The sequence below is a fragment of the Diaporthe batatas genome, assembly GCF_019321695.1.
Source record: "Diaporthe batatas strain CRI 302-4 chromosome Unknown Contig00015, whole genome shotgun sequence".
NCBI classification, from domain to species: Eukaryota; Fungi; Ascomycota; class Sordariomycetes; order Diaporthales; family Diaporthaceae; genus Diaporthe; species Diaporthe batatas.
The window spans coordinates 856,542-871,439 of NW_025408562.1; the positions used below are offsets into that span (position 1 = coordinate 856,542).

The 14,898-nt window shown below is 52.7% G+C and overlaps 4 protein-coding genes across 4 annotated transcripts; 2 read left to right on the forward strand and 2 right to left on the reverse strand.

Moving 5' to 3' along the window:
- The first annotated feature begins 411 nt into the window (after positions 1-411).
- KVR01_011462 (bifunctional fructose-2,6-bisphosphate 2-phosphatase/6-phosphofructo-2-kinase) lies at positions 412-3,599 on the forward strand. Its single transcript, XM_044790895.1, has 6 exons — positions 412-1,166; positions 1,452-1,944; positions 2,006-2,086; positions 2,149-2,304; positions 2,409-2,855; positions 2,913-3,599. Exons 1-6 carry the CDS (start codon positions 1,153-1,155, stop codon positions 3,351-3,353), a joined length of 1,632 nt encoding a protein of 543 aa, XP_044639837.1. The 5' UTR covers positions 412-1,152; the 3' UTR covers positions 3,354-3,599.
- A 3,197-nt stretch (positions 3,600-6,796) lies between these two features.
- KVR01_011442 (uncharacterized protein) lies at positions 6,797-7,955 on the reverse strand. The gene is made up of 5 exons (XM_044790754.1): positions 7,865-7,955; positions 7,698-7,796; positions 7,604-7,642; positions 7,106-7,506; positions 6,797-7,045 (listed from the first exon to the last, which is right to left on the reverse strand). The coding sequence occupies exons 2-5, from the start codon at positions 7,728-7,730 to the stop codon at positions 7,024-7,026; spliced, it is 495 nt and encodes a 164-aa protein (XP_044639817.1). The 5' UTR covers positions 7,731-7,796; positions 7,865-7,955; the 3' UTR covers positions 6,797-7,023.
- Positions 7,956-11,073: 3,118 nt separating this feature from the next.
- On the reverse strand, positions 11,074-13,323 carry KVR01_011236 (uncharacterized protein). Its single transcript, XM_044793683.1, has 2 exons — positions 12,252-13,323; positions 11,074-12,196 (listed from the first exon to the last, which is right to left on the reverse strand). The coding sequence occupies exons 1-2, from the start codon at positions 12,506-12,508 to the stop codon at positions 11,245-11,247; spliced, it is 1,209 nt and encodes a 402-aa protein (XP_044639611.1). The 5' UTR covers positions 12,509-13,323; the 3' UTR covers positions 11,074-11,244.
- Positions 13,324-13,564: 241 nt separating this feature from the next.
- KVR01_011239 (uncharacterized protein) lies at positions 13,565-14,849 on the forward strand. The gene is made up of 2 exons (XM_044786825.1): positions 13,565-13,724; positions 13,814-14,849. The coding sequence occupies exons 1-2, from the start codon at positions 13,684-13,686 to the stop codon at positions 14,790-14,792; spliced, it is 1,020 nt and encodes a 339-aa protein (XP_044639614.1). The 5' UTR covers positions 13,565-13,683; the 3' UTR covers positions 14,793-14,849.
- Positions 14,850-14,898: the final 49 nt, after the last annotated feature.

The window sequence follows — 14,898 nt, forward strand, 5'->3', positions numbered from 1 at the left end:
GGAGGAGCAAAAGGTGCACCGTGCACTGGTGCTAGAGCCACGGCTGGTGTTTGTGGGACTGACGCAGCAGGTACGAGGAGAAAGAACTCCGCAAATTGTGTGCTTCGTGAAGATTTGCCAATTTTCAGATTTTGTCACAGAACATTTCAAAGAGAGGGAGGAGGCGAGGCAAGGCCAGGCGATCGATGGCGTACCGACGAAGGTATCAATTCAGTGAACCCACAGGTGTGGTACTCGGTATAGTGACAGTAGCCCATTAATCATGACGGCCACTGGCTATAGGGCAGCCCCTCTTTCTTAGCGGCACCCCCGCGCCGGGGAGCTGAAATGGAGGAGGACAAAACCCGACAGGAACAGTACTCCGTACCTACCTGCCTGCATACCTAGGTACGGAGTACTTGCTCACCTAGGGTCGACGTTAAGGCCCGGACCGTGCCTTCATGTCCCCCCGTGCTTGAGCACACATAAGCTGCTTGGAATTTGCATCGGAACTCGTCCCTGACTTGTCCTTGACATCTCAAGCAGAGTGGACTTGGAAGTCTTTTTACTCATCTCTTCTCTCTCGTCACAGCTCGATTTTGCCCCGAGTCACCCACCAGCTGGGATTAGCGTTGACGTTCTCTCCCCCAAGACCTCGAAATACCCAAACAGCAGACACGACGCCCAGTCACTGCACCTCCGGCAAGCAGGCAGAAGGAGAGCCCGCGACTCAGGCCTTCATATCTGTCCGGTGACTGCCGTATCTGGGCCTAGTCAGCACCGCCCCGGCTTCTCCCTATACCGTTGTCCAAGGTCCCTGAGAGGCATTTCGCGCCCAGTCTGGCATCACCGATAGTGCTCCTCCAAAACATTTCCTTTCCTCGGAATACCAAAACCAGCCTGTTCTCACTCACTCCCTGGAACCTAGAACGACTCTTTCCGCGTCTATAGTCAAATTCACCTCGCATTCAAGACCCTTCTTTAACCGCCGTTCGACCTAGAAACCGACACCTGCTGCCCAGCCGCCTAGGACAGACAGTATCTCTTGCGCATCCCCTCGTCATTGTGCCTGTGTGCAGCACAACTGATCGAGTTTCCGCTTGAGCCTGCACATTGCTTGTCCTGACCCTCGCTGTATCTCATCTCTCAGGCCATTTGCCTGCTTGGTTGAAAATGGATACCCTTTTGTGAGTAAACCCTTCCGTGCCCTATCTGTGTCCTTGCCGTGGTCCATAAGGCCAAACCCCTGCTCGCTCCTGCCCAAACACATCCCCTCTCCATCGGATTTCCTCCACATCCACACCTGCATGAGAAGCCTCCTGTTGTGTTTGTCAAGGACTTGGCCACCAGGCTCTTGTCAGCTCGGGCGCAAGATTGGTGGCCAAGATGGTCAGCACTGAGGGCACAACATGGTCTAATATCAGGCCGGAGATGGGTGATGATTTGGAAGTCCAGACAGCTGATTCAAACAGGACGGCCGAGATTGCGGCCAACGCTCCACGATACCGTCGGAAGAGCTCGACTTTCATCGATGCTATCCACGATGTCACTGAAGACCAGGACATGGCCCCCGCCCAGCTCTACAGCACCATGTCTGGCCGGCTGTTCCACTCCGGCAGGATAGCAATCGTCATGGTCGGCCTCCCAGCCAGGGGCAAAACACACATCTGTGTCTCCATGGCTCGCTACCTTGCCTGGCTCGGGGTCAAAACTCGCATCTTCCATCTCGGGGACTATCGCCGTGCTACTGTTGGTCCCGGCGGCCACGTCCCAGAGGATTACTTCTTCCCAAACGCCACACCCTCGTCCGTCATGCTGCGCCAGAAGATCCTGAAGAAGTGTCGCGAAGACATTTATGCATGGCTCAACCATGAGAATGGCCAGGTCGCCATCTACGACGCTGTGAACCCCACTGCTGCTGGCCGACGTTCCCTGGCCAAGGAATTCGCGAAACATGATGTTCAAGTAGGTCCACTGCCGCAGTCTCCTCCACAAAGGGGCATCTCTGCTAATCCCCACAAACCAGACTCTATTTCTCGAGTCATATGTCAATGATGACAAGATCCTGCGAGAAAACGCGAGGAATGTCAAAATCCATTCCCCTGATGTGAGTGCCAAGACCGTTAAGTTGCACCTGAACCGATTTCATGAGGCTGACAACTGCTACAGTTCCATGGCATGGATCCAGACGAGGCTGCCAAACTCTATCTTCGACGAATTGAGATGAAAATCCCCGTCTTCGAGACGATGAACGAGAATGAGTTGAATTATGTGAAGATGATCAATGCCGGTCAGGGGTTCTTCTACAACAACGTCAGCTTTAACGTGAGTATTCCCGGTTTGTCTGATACTACCTACAAGCAATCCCGACATGTACCTCTTATCTCCGGTGTCATTCCCGTGGTATTCTACTGACAATACATGAGTAGTACCTCTCACATCGTATCGTCTTCTACCTCACAAACCTGCACATCAAATCCAGAACAACCTTCTTCGTCCGAGCTGGCGCCGCGACCGAGGAGGACTCATATAAAGCCGATGCCGGCCTTAGCGAGCCAGGCCAAGCTTACGCTGTCAAGATGACGGAGACTCTCATAAAACACCGTGAGCAGGAACGACAGGCGGCCATCGAGGCTGGTGGAACTGAGGTTCCTTTGAAGCCTCTCACAGTGTGGACTTCAACAAGGTTACGGACCGTACAGACCGCAAAACCTCTTCAGGACCAAGGTTACAAAGTCCGCCAGCGCTCCCAGATGAGTCAGATCAATCCCGGCGTCTGCGAAAAGCTATCTGAGCGAGCCATCCGGACCATCTACCCCGACGAGGTCGAGAAGCACGAACTGGATCCGTATCACCATCGCTATCCACGAGCAGAGGTCAGTCAGACGTGGAAGTCCCGAGAGTAGGGACGGCGTTGCTAATACTTTGCGCAGTCATACCACGATCTAGCTGTCCGCCTCGAGCCTATCATTCTGGAGCTCGAGCGTGAGCAAAATGACCTCCTCATCATCGCGCACGAGTCCGTCCTGCGCGTGCTATATGCGTACTTGATGCATTGCAGCACCACCGATATTCCCAAGCTCAAGTTTCCCCGCGATGAGATCATTGAGATCATCCCGGCGGCTTACCAGAACGAGGCGAAGCGTATTCACATTCCCGGCCTGGACCCGAGAATGGTCCCCGGCTCACCTGAAGACATACGCATCCCTGTACCCTCCATGCCCCCGAGCGGAACTTTAAGCCCAATACCAGGCCTGTCCAGCCCTGTGGAAGGACAGGCCACTCCTGTGAACATGGAGGGGCAGAGGCCACCAGAGAAAGTCATTAACAAGGCTGCAGAGATGGTTGCCGACAAAGTTGCTGATGAGGACTAAGGAGGGATATGTGATGTGGATTGAATGCAAAGATGTTTGATAGAGCTGAGCTTGCTTTGTACAAGTGATGCTTGACTTTGATGTTTGATGTCCCCTCTGCAGACAGGACTTGCCTCACTTCAGGTGTAGCACTAGAGTTACAAATATCTACTTCTTTGTGGCAACTCAAGTTGGTATCAATCTTGGGTTGGCAGTCTGAGTGCTGAGGAATTCATGCTCGGAGGCCCTTTAAGCCACCTCAGCACCTTTCAACCTCCTAACAACACAACCTCCTATGGGTTTACTTCCTAAGGGATAGCCCAATACAGTACAACCCCATAGCATAGAAGAAGAATTTCCGTGAAACAAGCCCTACAACCTAAAAGATCAAGGGTAGGCAAACCATATGGGCTTTGGTGTGATGTTGTACAACTTGAAGGTTTGGTAGTGTTGCGGGAGTGATGGATGCAAAAGTCTTTGTGGCCAGAAGACCACTCTATCACTTTAAACGTTGACTGTGAGTTGATTCAACCAGCCAAGATTGGCTTAAGAGAAAATAAAGGCAATGATGTTTACATTCTCAGGCTCAAGCACCGGAGCACATCAACCACAAAAGATGGAAGAGCTTTGGTCAAAGCAGAAAAATAAGGCCATCTATGTTATCAAACTGTATTCTTCACAATGAAATCGTCTCTCGTGCTGACCTTGGTTGCAGCTAGTATGGCCAAAGTAACTGTCACCATCACCACCACCAGACCCCTCGCCCCCATTCTCCCAAGCATCTTCTCCCCTCTTCTTACCAGTTGACATTTTCTCTCACTGGTTCTGCTTCTATTCCATATACGTGGTTTCGCCTCTATTCCGTATACGTCCGAGGACATACATGGCGCCTTCATACGGTGGTAAGCACTCAAGACCCAGCGCTTGGAAAGAATACGATGCCATGAGGTGAGAGTGCCCACTGATAACTAGCTATCTGCCCAAACGCACCTTCCTCCTTGCGACACTCGCAGTTTTTCTTTAAATGAGTGGACAGAATGATAAAGTTCCCAGCTCTCCCTAGGTATATCATTCCAGTTTAAAAGAATGGACAGGATATCAGTTGTTCCAGGGTGAGAAGACAGAACACCACAACACACGCACTCAACCCCATTGAACGTTCGATACGTGACCTGTCGACAGAGAAGGAGGAGCAGAGGAGAAGGAGTGTTATGCGACACTCTCGCGAAACGAAGCTTCGGGAATCAATAAAGGGACCAAATGGCACCTGGGGGTTCTTGCAGTCAATTCTGTTGAAGGTATCTCGTCTGTGTGTTGTGTGAAGAGAAGAAACCAGCCTAAGGGAAGCTATGGGGAAGGTAGTGGTATAGGCCCGTCGGCCTGATTAGTCATCCCCAACAAGGAGCAGGAGCAGGAGCAGGAGGAGGAGGAGTTCTGTAACGAGGCACTCGGGACGGCTTCAGAATAAGCCAAGGAGCCAAACAAAGGGTTCTTGCAGTCAATTCATTTGAAAGTAATCTCGTTTGTGTTGTGTTATTCGGGGGTTCTCAGGAGGATGGTAGCCTCCAGTCTACGGCAAGGCACAGTCACAAGTTCGACTTCTTGGTAACTATGGATTCTCGACAAGGGAAAGGCTCTACGGCGTCTACTGACACCCAGTCCTACAAGCACCCACCGAGAAAATATGACCCCCCTCAACTACGGAAAATGGGAGTCCGCCTTGGTCGACTCCGAGAACAACGGCATTGACACCAATCGTCGCCACTTCATTCTCAGTGGAGGCAAAGTCGACTACTTAGTAGTTAAGCATAACTCTTCACCTTCCACGGATCCCCGTCTTTCATGTGCTAGAAAGGAAGCTATTTGGAAACCTTGGAAGTAGTGCAGGCTAGCAGGCCTGATTACCTACTTACCTAGGTAAGAAGGTAGTTATCCCCAACAAGAAGTAGAGTTTTTCTCCGGGGCCTAGTAAAACTAAAGCAGCACTCCACCTAGGAAAGCATGTCAATGAGAAGACAAGGACGTTCAGAACATGGCAATTGTGTCGGATACAGGACGACCAGTACATGGCATCTGTGAAATACAACGTTGGATGTTTGACCGTGCACCGTTGTGTGAAGAGACTAAGTAGACAAAGCTCACTGGCCCACGGGTGTGTAAACGAGTCGGTACTTAATCACCTGTATGCGTGAGGAGATAAATATCATTGATGCCAAACATTTCCTAGAGCCACGAAAACTCCGTCAAACTACATACTAGTCAATTGATAAGACGTGAACAAAGCGATATGGGTTCAACATTGCAGGTTAAATCCGATGTAGTTATTTCAGTCCCTATCCCTTGTCGGCAAGCTATGAAACTAATCCACCGTTTGAAAATCCATGCGCACTCAATGAGGCAAGTAGAAATGAGCTCTTCCTATCAGATAGTGAGAGAATGCGATAGGAGCCCTCTCCGGCTTAGTTGAAATTGAAGAGTCCACTGGGTCGTGTGAGGCCGAGGAGAGTTTCACGAAAGAATGAAAAATGGTCGTATATTTCTCGTTCTGAGAAGTCTGGATGTGTTTTCTGTGTTTGTTCCTTTTTCGCGCAGCTTTCCACCACAGGCAAACCCACTGCTCGTTGGAAATCGCGTCTCCATGCCAGCGGATTTGCTCTACCGGACAGAAAGATCCCGGGCCAGCTGCTCAAAGGGACCTCCCAACCAGTGTGAGGGAGGTACCTAGGTATGGTGTCTTCGAAGCCCGGATCTGACGTTCAAAAGCAATTGTACCGCTGTTCATTGGTGCTGTTGCAACTTCCTGTCTGCAGGGCAAAGTCGCACCCTCGTGCTTCACAAGATGACACATTGGGTGTATCCATTGTTTCGTGTGGATATGCTGGCAGTCTGTGTCTGTTCCGTTGGTGGCATTCTGAGTGGTTGAGTCTCGAGAAAGAGTTCAAAGAGTTTTGAGGATTTTGTATTAAATATCTGAATAGTTGCGCATGTGGGATGAGAAGTGAACAGAAGATAGCGAAAGGAAAGCGCGGACTCTTATATTCCACGGAACGAAAGTGTGAGGTTTTGAGTGGCAGAATGAGACACTGCTGGCTCTCACCTCCCTTGGGTTCTTTCCCACCGCTATAGGAGGCTTTTTGTGGTTTTTGAAATATAAAAGCTGATAGTCTTGCTCATCTCTCATCACGGTGGAGATGTATTACCTAGTAAGTCTTGCTTGACTTTGACGGTGCTTCATTTGGGATAACTGATGCCATGGCTTGAGTGTCGTGGCCGCCAAACAAGGAACATTGCCTGAGTATCAACATCGACCGCAGCCACTGCACACATGTTGTTGCCGAGACGTCACTTTTTGGCTTCGATCCAAGACGCAAGGAACTATCTTGAAAGAAGGCCTGTGAAAGGCAAGGGGGATGTAACGTTGACCCAGATTTTTATGCTTCGGGTTTTATGCGGGCTCCTTCAGATTCGTACACGAGAGCATCTTGGTATTGTTCTTTAGTATTGTGCTTAATTATGTCAGATAAAATAGCCACAACTGGCACTGTACCACAGGCCGCTTTGCGATAGGTAATATGAGCCCTCCGAACATGATCTGTCGATCAAAAAATCCCCCCAGCTTTGACGAGCCAACTTCCCGTTCCTCCTCGCATGTTCCAGGATCCATTTGCTTCGCATGCCACATCCATAAGCCTTAGAACCGTGTGAAAGGCAGCCTAAATCCCATGGTTAGTCTGCGTACTCTAGGCCAACAACAAGGAGCCAGGGTAACTCACCACTTGCCCCTCCAGGTGATGACGACCCATTGGTCGCCCTTCTCGTCAACCTCCTTCTCCACCTTGGTGCTGAAGCAGATGGCGCTCATGATGCCGTCGCCAAACTTCTCGTTCAGGACGGCCTTGTAGGCGTACCCGTAGTTCTGGATGACCTCGTACAGGCGGTAGATGAGCGGCTCGACGGGGGGCATTGGCCCCGAGCGGCCGCGGTCGGGGATGGCCATGAGCTGCGGGGCCAGGACCTCCTTGGGGATGTCGAGGAGTGCCGACAGCTTCTCGACGTCCTGGGCGGACGCCTGTGCCTGCCCGTAGAAGAGGGCTGCGACGGCGACCTCCTCGCGGCCCAGGAGGTTCGCGATCTCGGAGAAGCTCAGGCCGGCCTTGGTCTTGGCGGCGAAGAGCTGCGTGGTGTGTTAGCGGCGTGCTGATAGCGAGTATGGGGATATGTTCCGCTCGGTGAGCCTCTGAGCAGACGCCCGGGCAGCTGTGTTGACTTACAGTCTGCGAGTGAGCCGGCAGGCGGTCAACGATTGAGCTCTGAATCGGTGGTCAGTTTCATCCTTGCTCCGTATGATTGTGAGGAATTGCGTACATCGAGCGTCGCAAGTCGCTTCTGGTCGGCCATTTTCGGAGATGTTGGGGCTGGTGGGGCTAGAGGATGGTGACTAGGGTGGTGGACGTATTGTGAGGTCTGAAGATTAGTATTGTCGTGCGTGTTAGGATGAGATTAAGGAGTTTCGTGCAGACAAGGTTGCTCACACAGATGACTGCTCAGGAACGCCAATGGCGATCCTTAGCTTGATATAGTCCGGCTGCCAGAGGCAAGCAAGCCCGACGTCATCCACTTCACCAGGGGTGCACGCAGGTTCCATCTTGACGGGTCGGGATTCCAGAAGATCTAGGTCCACCTACAGCCAACCCCACCCCACGCCGCCGACTCCGCACGGAGATATCCCGGTCTGCTCTCGGCGAGGTCTCTGTATGTAGTTACTCAAGTATGAATTTCACGGCGCCCATAACCACATCATATTTCATACCCCGGTTTCGAACTGTGGGTATTACAGAGCCACAGATCCCACCTGTCCTCTGATCGTGACAAATCATTACCTACTTACAAAGGTTCCGACTCCAGAACCCGCAAGTTCGGCACTTCGCAGTTCGTGGGCTGTTGAAACTTAGTCAGCAACGGTTGACGCTGGTTCAGGCTAATATCATGGCTCAATACCAGGTAGGGCATTCAAATAGTACATTGATGAATACGATTTCATGGCCAACTTGAAGTCACACACGCGATTGAATTGCGAAAAAGTATGAAGTCAAGATCTTGGACTTGGAGCTCACAACAGCACTACATACAGAGATACGCCAGGAGGTACAACGAGTCCAAAGCCCATGCAATTGTCCGGAAGATGACTCAATATTTTCAGGAGTAAACGTTGGCAAGTATGAACTGTCTGCTCGGCATGAAACCAAAAGCTTCTACTCAGTGCAGCAGTACATAGATACTAGTACCTCTTAGGTACCTAGGTATCATCCGGAGACAATCCGGGGTCTTTGTATTTGACGTCTCAAATCCCGAGGCGATTATCATGGATTTGATTTTGACTTCCTAAGCTGGACGGTGGCAGATTCTGGAAACTGACTGGCAGGCGCCCTTCTCCCGGTTCCAATCCCGCCCGGGCGCGTACACAACACATACAGTCTCCCAAACTTCGGGATGTAATTGGCAGAGTGGCGCAAATGAGTTTGTAAATAAACTTGCTGCTTACTCAAACACAGACTGAGAGCTGGCACTCTGCCATAAGCTAGCACACCACTGTCTTACCAAGAGGAATTCGGATATCGCTTGGAAATGTGACGCTTAGACGCTTAGAATGGACGCATTTCCAAACAACAGTTGGAGGAAGTGAAATCAAACATAAGCCTGTTCGTATATCCTTCTGGAACCCGTGTAAATACTGAGCCATGGGTGTGGGCTGACTACTACTACCCCAGGGCGCCTACTTAGTATTTGAAAAAGCCCGTGGACCGGAGTTGTAAGGTGTGAACTGCATCCTGCGATCTGATATTAGTCTCTCCGGAGGTCCCACTTCAAAGAAAGAACCCGGAGCGAAAATCAATATAGAGATGGGCGGATGATTACGCAGTCCGCTTGTAGTATTCCAGAGTTTGCTCGTCTCCTTCTTTGCGTGTTTGAAACCGTATCGCATACAATTTATATGATTTCGGTCTTAATCCGTATACATCCTGAAGGTATACGGTCCCTTCACACAGTAGCAAGCGCTCACTGGCAAAGGCCTAGCGTTTAAACAAACACAATACCAACATCGGTATAAGAAGACTAGGCACGTGGCGTCAGCCTCGTACCGCACAGACAACATTGAAGGCTAGGAAGCAACACTCCCGACATCTGGACGGCGCCATTGACTAAAATCGTCATCACAAGTGGCCTGAGAGCTAGTAATAGACGGAAAAGAAGTCACACGGCGGAGACCTAAACAGTCTCTCGAAGTGACTCCCATACCTGGGTGTAAATTGTAACAATCCCACGAAGGGAATCCGAGCCAAGAATCTGGCTCTTCCCCACTAACACACGCATTCCCAAGGAACTTCAGAAGGAAAATTAACTTCAGGATCACACAAGTCGTGCACATATGGTGTCAAAAGTTCCCAGATCGAGGAATGGATATGACATATGTGGCGGCCTTAAAGCGAGTTTGGATGGGTGTTCACACACTCCAAGATGTAGAGACCATTTCAAAGCGGTGTTTTAGTTGGTGAGAGCGTATAAGTCACCGCGAAGTCACTGAGACGGGAGAAGTTCCCATTATCAAATTGGATGTCATGGAACGAGGTTTGGTGCCATATCGTATACTTAATTGACAAGTGGCACGAGTCTCCAGGCCCCTAAGGAACAAGCACGAGACGCGGTCTTTCCCACTGCTCAGCCACCTAGCAATCTTAAGAGAGGGGAAGAGGCGCAGCACGTTGTTCGCGCCGGGTAAGCTATTTGGCCGGCGCGGGTCATCTTGTGTTCGACGGGGAGCAATTTCAATTGCAGAACAGACTCGATGCCAAGGAACTCACGCTCCTCCCGAGAGTTTCTAGAATCTGTTATTGATCGGCCCGTGTTGATCGTTCGAGAATGCCAAGACTACATAGTGCTCACCGGACGAACGTCGAGCGCGGCATCGAATCACGAAACCTGTCCAGGGCTGAGAAAACGGGAGGCCAAGACCGTCGTTTGTCCTGTCCGTCCGTCCGTCCGTCCGTCAGGTACCTAGTCGGTCAGAAATGTTCCGTAAAGGGTGACTGACAGTCCCACGTAGTTTCGTATCTGTTTTAGGCACATTCCCTGGCGAGAGGTTCTAGCCCGCCGGCTCTGAGTAGTTGATCAGTAGTCTGGGGGAGGGGGAGACAGGTACGCCAGAACCTATCACGAACAGTACCGCTGATGAGGCCCGGATGGGTGGAGGGGGAATGGCTAGCAGGGCCTCCCCTGACGGTGTGGTGGCACGCTACAGCAGACGAGGCAGATCCGATGCATGCGAGCACACAGACCCTAAGTAGGAGGGCGAGGGTACCAGCCGGCGAGAGCGAAAGCCCTCACGCGAGCCGTGAGCCGCGGGCTGCGGAGCATTCGGCACGTCAGGTCGAGAGCTAGTTGGAGGTTCAAAGGGGCTGTGGTTTCATTCGGTGTCTGGGAGTCATCAAACGAGCACCATTTCCGGCCATAGTGTGACCTCTGGGGGACCCTTAGGAGCTGGCTATGTTTGGATGATCCGCCGATCTACAAAAACAAGCTTTCTATCAATCCAAACCTAAAACGAATCCCGCATGGTCTGCCCACCCACTGCCACCCTCATCCCACACACAGGCACACCCGCGCGCCCTGCACGCCCCGGCAAAAGTTACTCTGCCCCGTGCCACCGTGTCTCCCATCACTGGGCTCAAAACACCCAGCCAGGCAAAAGGGATTTGAGATGAATTTTGTGGATCCTAGGATGAGGTACCCAATATGACCGAATTAGACTTTATGTACACAGCCCGTTCTCCACAGGCACACTGAGGCCGATGGCTACCCGCCAGGCCGTTCCAAGGTTGCAGGTCATCGCAAATGGATCAAATGAAAGTAGCGACTAGTACTTCCAGTTCCGCCTGGCGGCGGCCTTAACATTATCCGCGTTCAGCAGGTCGACCCCCTCCTCAACCAGCAGGTCCCAGATGCGGTTGCGCCTGTTGACTGGCCACTCCGGAATGTCCCAGTATCGTGCCTTCAGCCCCCTCGCGTGCGCCTGCTGCACCTGCAGCCTGATCCTCCGGGTCTGCTCCCTGCTCATCTTCCCCATCCAGGCGCTACCGATCGTTGACCCAAATGAGACACTCGCGAAATACGAGTTTGTCGAGTCGTATGGGGAATCGGCTAGGCGGTCGAGCGGCGCATCGAAGAAATAGTCGCGATAGGTGTCATTTCCTGCCACGAGGTCGAAAGGGGTGTTCCCCGTGCCCACAACGGTGATGGCCCTCTCGTGTATTGTGCCGTTGGCGAAGTGAGTGAGCCACCCCCGTTCCCTGAGGGGCTGGAGCTGTTCGACGACCTTGGGCCATGTGTTTGCGCCGTCGGTTTTGACATCCACGAGGAGAGTGAGTGTCTGACCGGGCGCAGCGTCGTACACACCATTGCTGGTGCCATTGTAGAAGTCTGTTTGTGGGTTCTGTCGTTCTAGTATGTCGACCAGAGGCTGGATGTAGAGTGATTGGAAGGTCCGGTACGGTTGTAGGGCCGACTTGCTGTGGCCGACGTAGAGCTGGTCTTTTCGATCTGGGTCGTCGAACAGCCACACGTCGGCCTCGACGCTCATGCAGCCCTGTTTGAGGGCCGTGAAGAGCGGCACTTTGCGCCAGTAATCGTTGTGTGAGTGTATCTGTTTTGGTATCACATCTTGTAGGAAGTCGGTTGGGTACCAGGACATGGCTTCTGTCCCGGTACCTGCCCCTCCCCACTTGCAGAACTCTTCACCCGCACTGTCTTCCTCGACCCATGAGTCCCAGCCCAGCCGGAGCAGGACATCTAATGCCAACAGCATGGCCCTAGCTTGGTCAGTGTGCTTGTGAGGAAATGCAGCGAGAGACAGGAAACACTCACAACACCAGGCTGGGCAGCCCGAACAGCAGCAGAGACATCCATCTTCTTCTCCTTTTGCACGGCCCGCATCCTGTGTAAATCTGATGGCCAGAGTATTCCGAGTCAACACCGGTACCGCTCTTCTGTATGAGGGGCTCGGAGTCACCGCTGATAGTGGCTTCGCTATCGACACTATGCGTCCTCCGATGAGACATTGCTTTCCGTTCTGAGCTTGAGTCTCGGTAGGGCTGTGAGGGGTCCATATTGGTGTTGTACATGGTCAAGTATGAGTGTAGAGAGAGGTTAGGTTTGTTAGGGGGGTTTTATGGGTCGAGAGGACCTCGGGAGGCTTTACAGCGCAGCCTGCTGTCCAGTACTAGGAATTGTCGAGTGCGAACCCGAAGGTCATGGCGGTGACTGGCTCTCAATATGGCGCAATGCTTTGGACCCCGGCCATCGGACGAAGTATGGCGCTAGAGGCAGCTGCTGAGGACGGACTAAGCTCGTGAAGCTCGTCGGCTGGTGACTCTGGCGCTAGGATAGCTAGGTAGCTCTGGACCTCTCTGTTTTCGGACGCAGGAGCCGCCCTGGGACAACCAAGCGGTCGTGTACGGCAGTGGTGGTGCCTGGAGCCGAACCACAGATCTCACACCAGAAGAACAGTGTTTCAGTGAATCCAGAGGGGGTGGGAAAGGCGCGAGTGAAGGCTATTGGTGTCCACTGGGACTGTGCCTGAGTGGATGATGAGACAGACTATGGAGGAGGGAAGCAACAGGCGGGAAACCGAGTCTTTGCGGTGAACAAGAGAGAAAGAACAAACTTTCTTGAAGCCAAATGAGAAGCCGCTGTCTCTGCTCCGTCAAAGGATACCAAGCCTGGGGTGCGGAAGGGCAGCCATCTTTAAAAGAAAGCAAATGCTGGTGTGCAAACCACATGGGCCAGATACGGGACAGGAGCTGTCAACTGCCGTTTTGCCTCGCATGGCTACATCGTCTCCGCTTGTCGCTGCGAGGCACATGGGCGCCGCACCAGGGCATGTTCTGTCAACCCTCGCTGGCAGATGTCGCAGGCGGGACAGTGTAAGAGAATGGACCCTGGAACGGCGAGTGAGGTCTGGATTGCTTCGACGCTGGGCCCTCGTCGTCTAAGTCGACATACCCCTGCACCAAAACTGCGCTAACGGGAAAGGACATGATCAGCCAGCCTGCTCCGCTGCAGACGGTCGGTCGACTCAGGCCTGTTAGGGAAACGGCGCTCCGTTGGCTTTGGGGAAACGGACACAGGGAAAAAAAATCTCCAATCTGGAAGCCGCATTTTCACACGGGGCCCGACTAGGCCCTTTCCAGTGGGCAATCAGCAACGAGTTGCTTCACTTCTTACTCAACTTTTGCAGCACTATTTTCCCTGGCCCGCGACACTCGCTGCACGCAATTTCTGGTCATCTGCCGCCAGGATGCCTCACAAACACACCAGGAGAGATAAGGATGATTCCACGTGGGTGCATACCCTCCCAACCATTTGTGCTTGACTGTCTGCATGCGCACTCATCACAAGGTTGCAACTGACATGGTGTTCCGACACAGATACGACCTACCACCTACCCAGATAGCCAGACCGCTTCCTGTCGTCGCACCTAAGCTGGCCAGACAGAATGCCAACAAGTCAGGTGGAAACAAGGGCAAAGGGAAACCAAATGCCAACGATGCAAGCAAAGACAGGGCCCCCGACGCACCCCGGGGTGCCAAGCGCAAGCGAGGTGCTGCCGACAAGAAGGACGACGCGCCTCGTGCCTTCAAACGTCTGATGGCATTCGCCGATGGCAAGAAATTCAGAAGCGGCCTCGATGACGGATCCAGAGATGCGGCACCAAAGAAGAAGAAGAAGAGCAAGGTGCCCGAGGGCGATGCCACGGTCGAGACGGAAAATGCCCAGGAGGAAGCCCCTACGATCCGGCCGGGCGAGAAGCTGTCCGACTTCGCAAGGCGTGTGGATGCCGCCCTGCCAGTCATGGGCCTGGTGAACAAGGGCGGCAAGAAGGATCCCCTGGGGCTCAAGACGCAAAGGACGCGCAAGGAGAAGAAGATGCACAAGCTGTACGATGAGTGGCGGCGAGAGGAGGCAGCCATCCAAGAGAAGAGGCGCGAGGAGGCCGAGGAGGCGGAAGAAGCCGAGATGGAGAACGAAGAAGCAGGCGTCAAGTGGAAGTTGGACCTGGAGGATCAAGGCGGCAAGGGAAAGAAGAAGAAGAAGGGCAAAAAGGGGCGCTCCGTCTGGGAGTCTGCCGAAGCGGACGACGACGATCCGTGGGAGGAGCTGAAAAAGAAACGGGGCGAGAAGAAGGCTGGACTACACGACTTCGCCCAGGCCCCGCCGGAGCTCAAGACCAAGCCAAAGGAGCTGTTCAAGGTGCGTGGTGCTGGTGTTGATGTGGGCACAATACCCAAGGCAGCGGGAAGTTTGAAGCAGAGAGAAGAACTTCAGAGCGTCAGAGAGGAGGTGTTGGCTTCGTACAGGAAGATGATGCAGGCCAAAAGGGAAAAGCGGGAGGGGCAGGAGGAATAGCATGGAGTGGCTCATGTTGACATTGAAAGATACCCAATCCACTTGTTTGACTCTGAATTGCTGTCGCAGCCAACATTACGTTTCAAACGCATTCAATGTGCTTATT

Excerpts from the sequence above, each read along its gene's own strand:
- KVR01_011462 (XM_044790895.1), top strand. Across the intron at positions 1,945-2,005 it reads TCGCGAAACATGATGTTCAA|ACTCTATTTCTCGAGTCATA; the intron begins GTAGGTCCACTG and ends CCCACAAACCAG. Across the intron at positions 2,305-2,408 it reads ACAACAACGTCAGCTTTAAC|TACCTCTCACATCGTATCGT; the intron begins GTGAGTATTCCC and ends ATACATGAGTAG.
- KVR01_011442 (XM_044790754.1), bottom strand. The coding sequence starts at position 7,730 with ATGGCCGACCAGAAGCGACTTGCGACGCTCGAT. Across the intron at positions 7,643-7,697 it reads AGCGACTTGCGACGCTCGAT|AGCTCAATCGTTGACCGCCT; the intron begins GTACGCAATTCC and ends CCACCGATTCAG. Across the intron at positions 7,046-7,105 it reads ATCACCTGGAGGGGCAAGTG|GCTGCCTTTCACACGGTTCT; the intron begins GTGAGTTACCCT and ends CATGGGATTTAG.
- KVR01_011236 (XM_044793683.1), bottom strand. The coding sequence starts at position 12,508 with ATGTACAACACCAATATGGACCCCTCACAGCCCTACCGAGACTCAAGC. Across the intron at positions 12,197-12,251 it reads GGGCTGCCCAGCCTGGTGTT|GGCCATGCTGTTGGCATTAG; the intron begins GTGAGTGTTTCC and ends TGACCAAGCTAG.
- KVR01_011239 (XM_044786825.1), top strand. The coding sequence starts at position 13,684 with ATGCCTCACAAACACACCAGGAGAGATAAGGATGATTCCAC. Across the intron at positions 13,725-13,813 it reads AGAGATAAGGATGATTCCAC|ATACGACCTACCACCTACCC; the intron begins GTGGGTGCATAC and ends GTTCCGACACAG.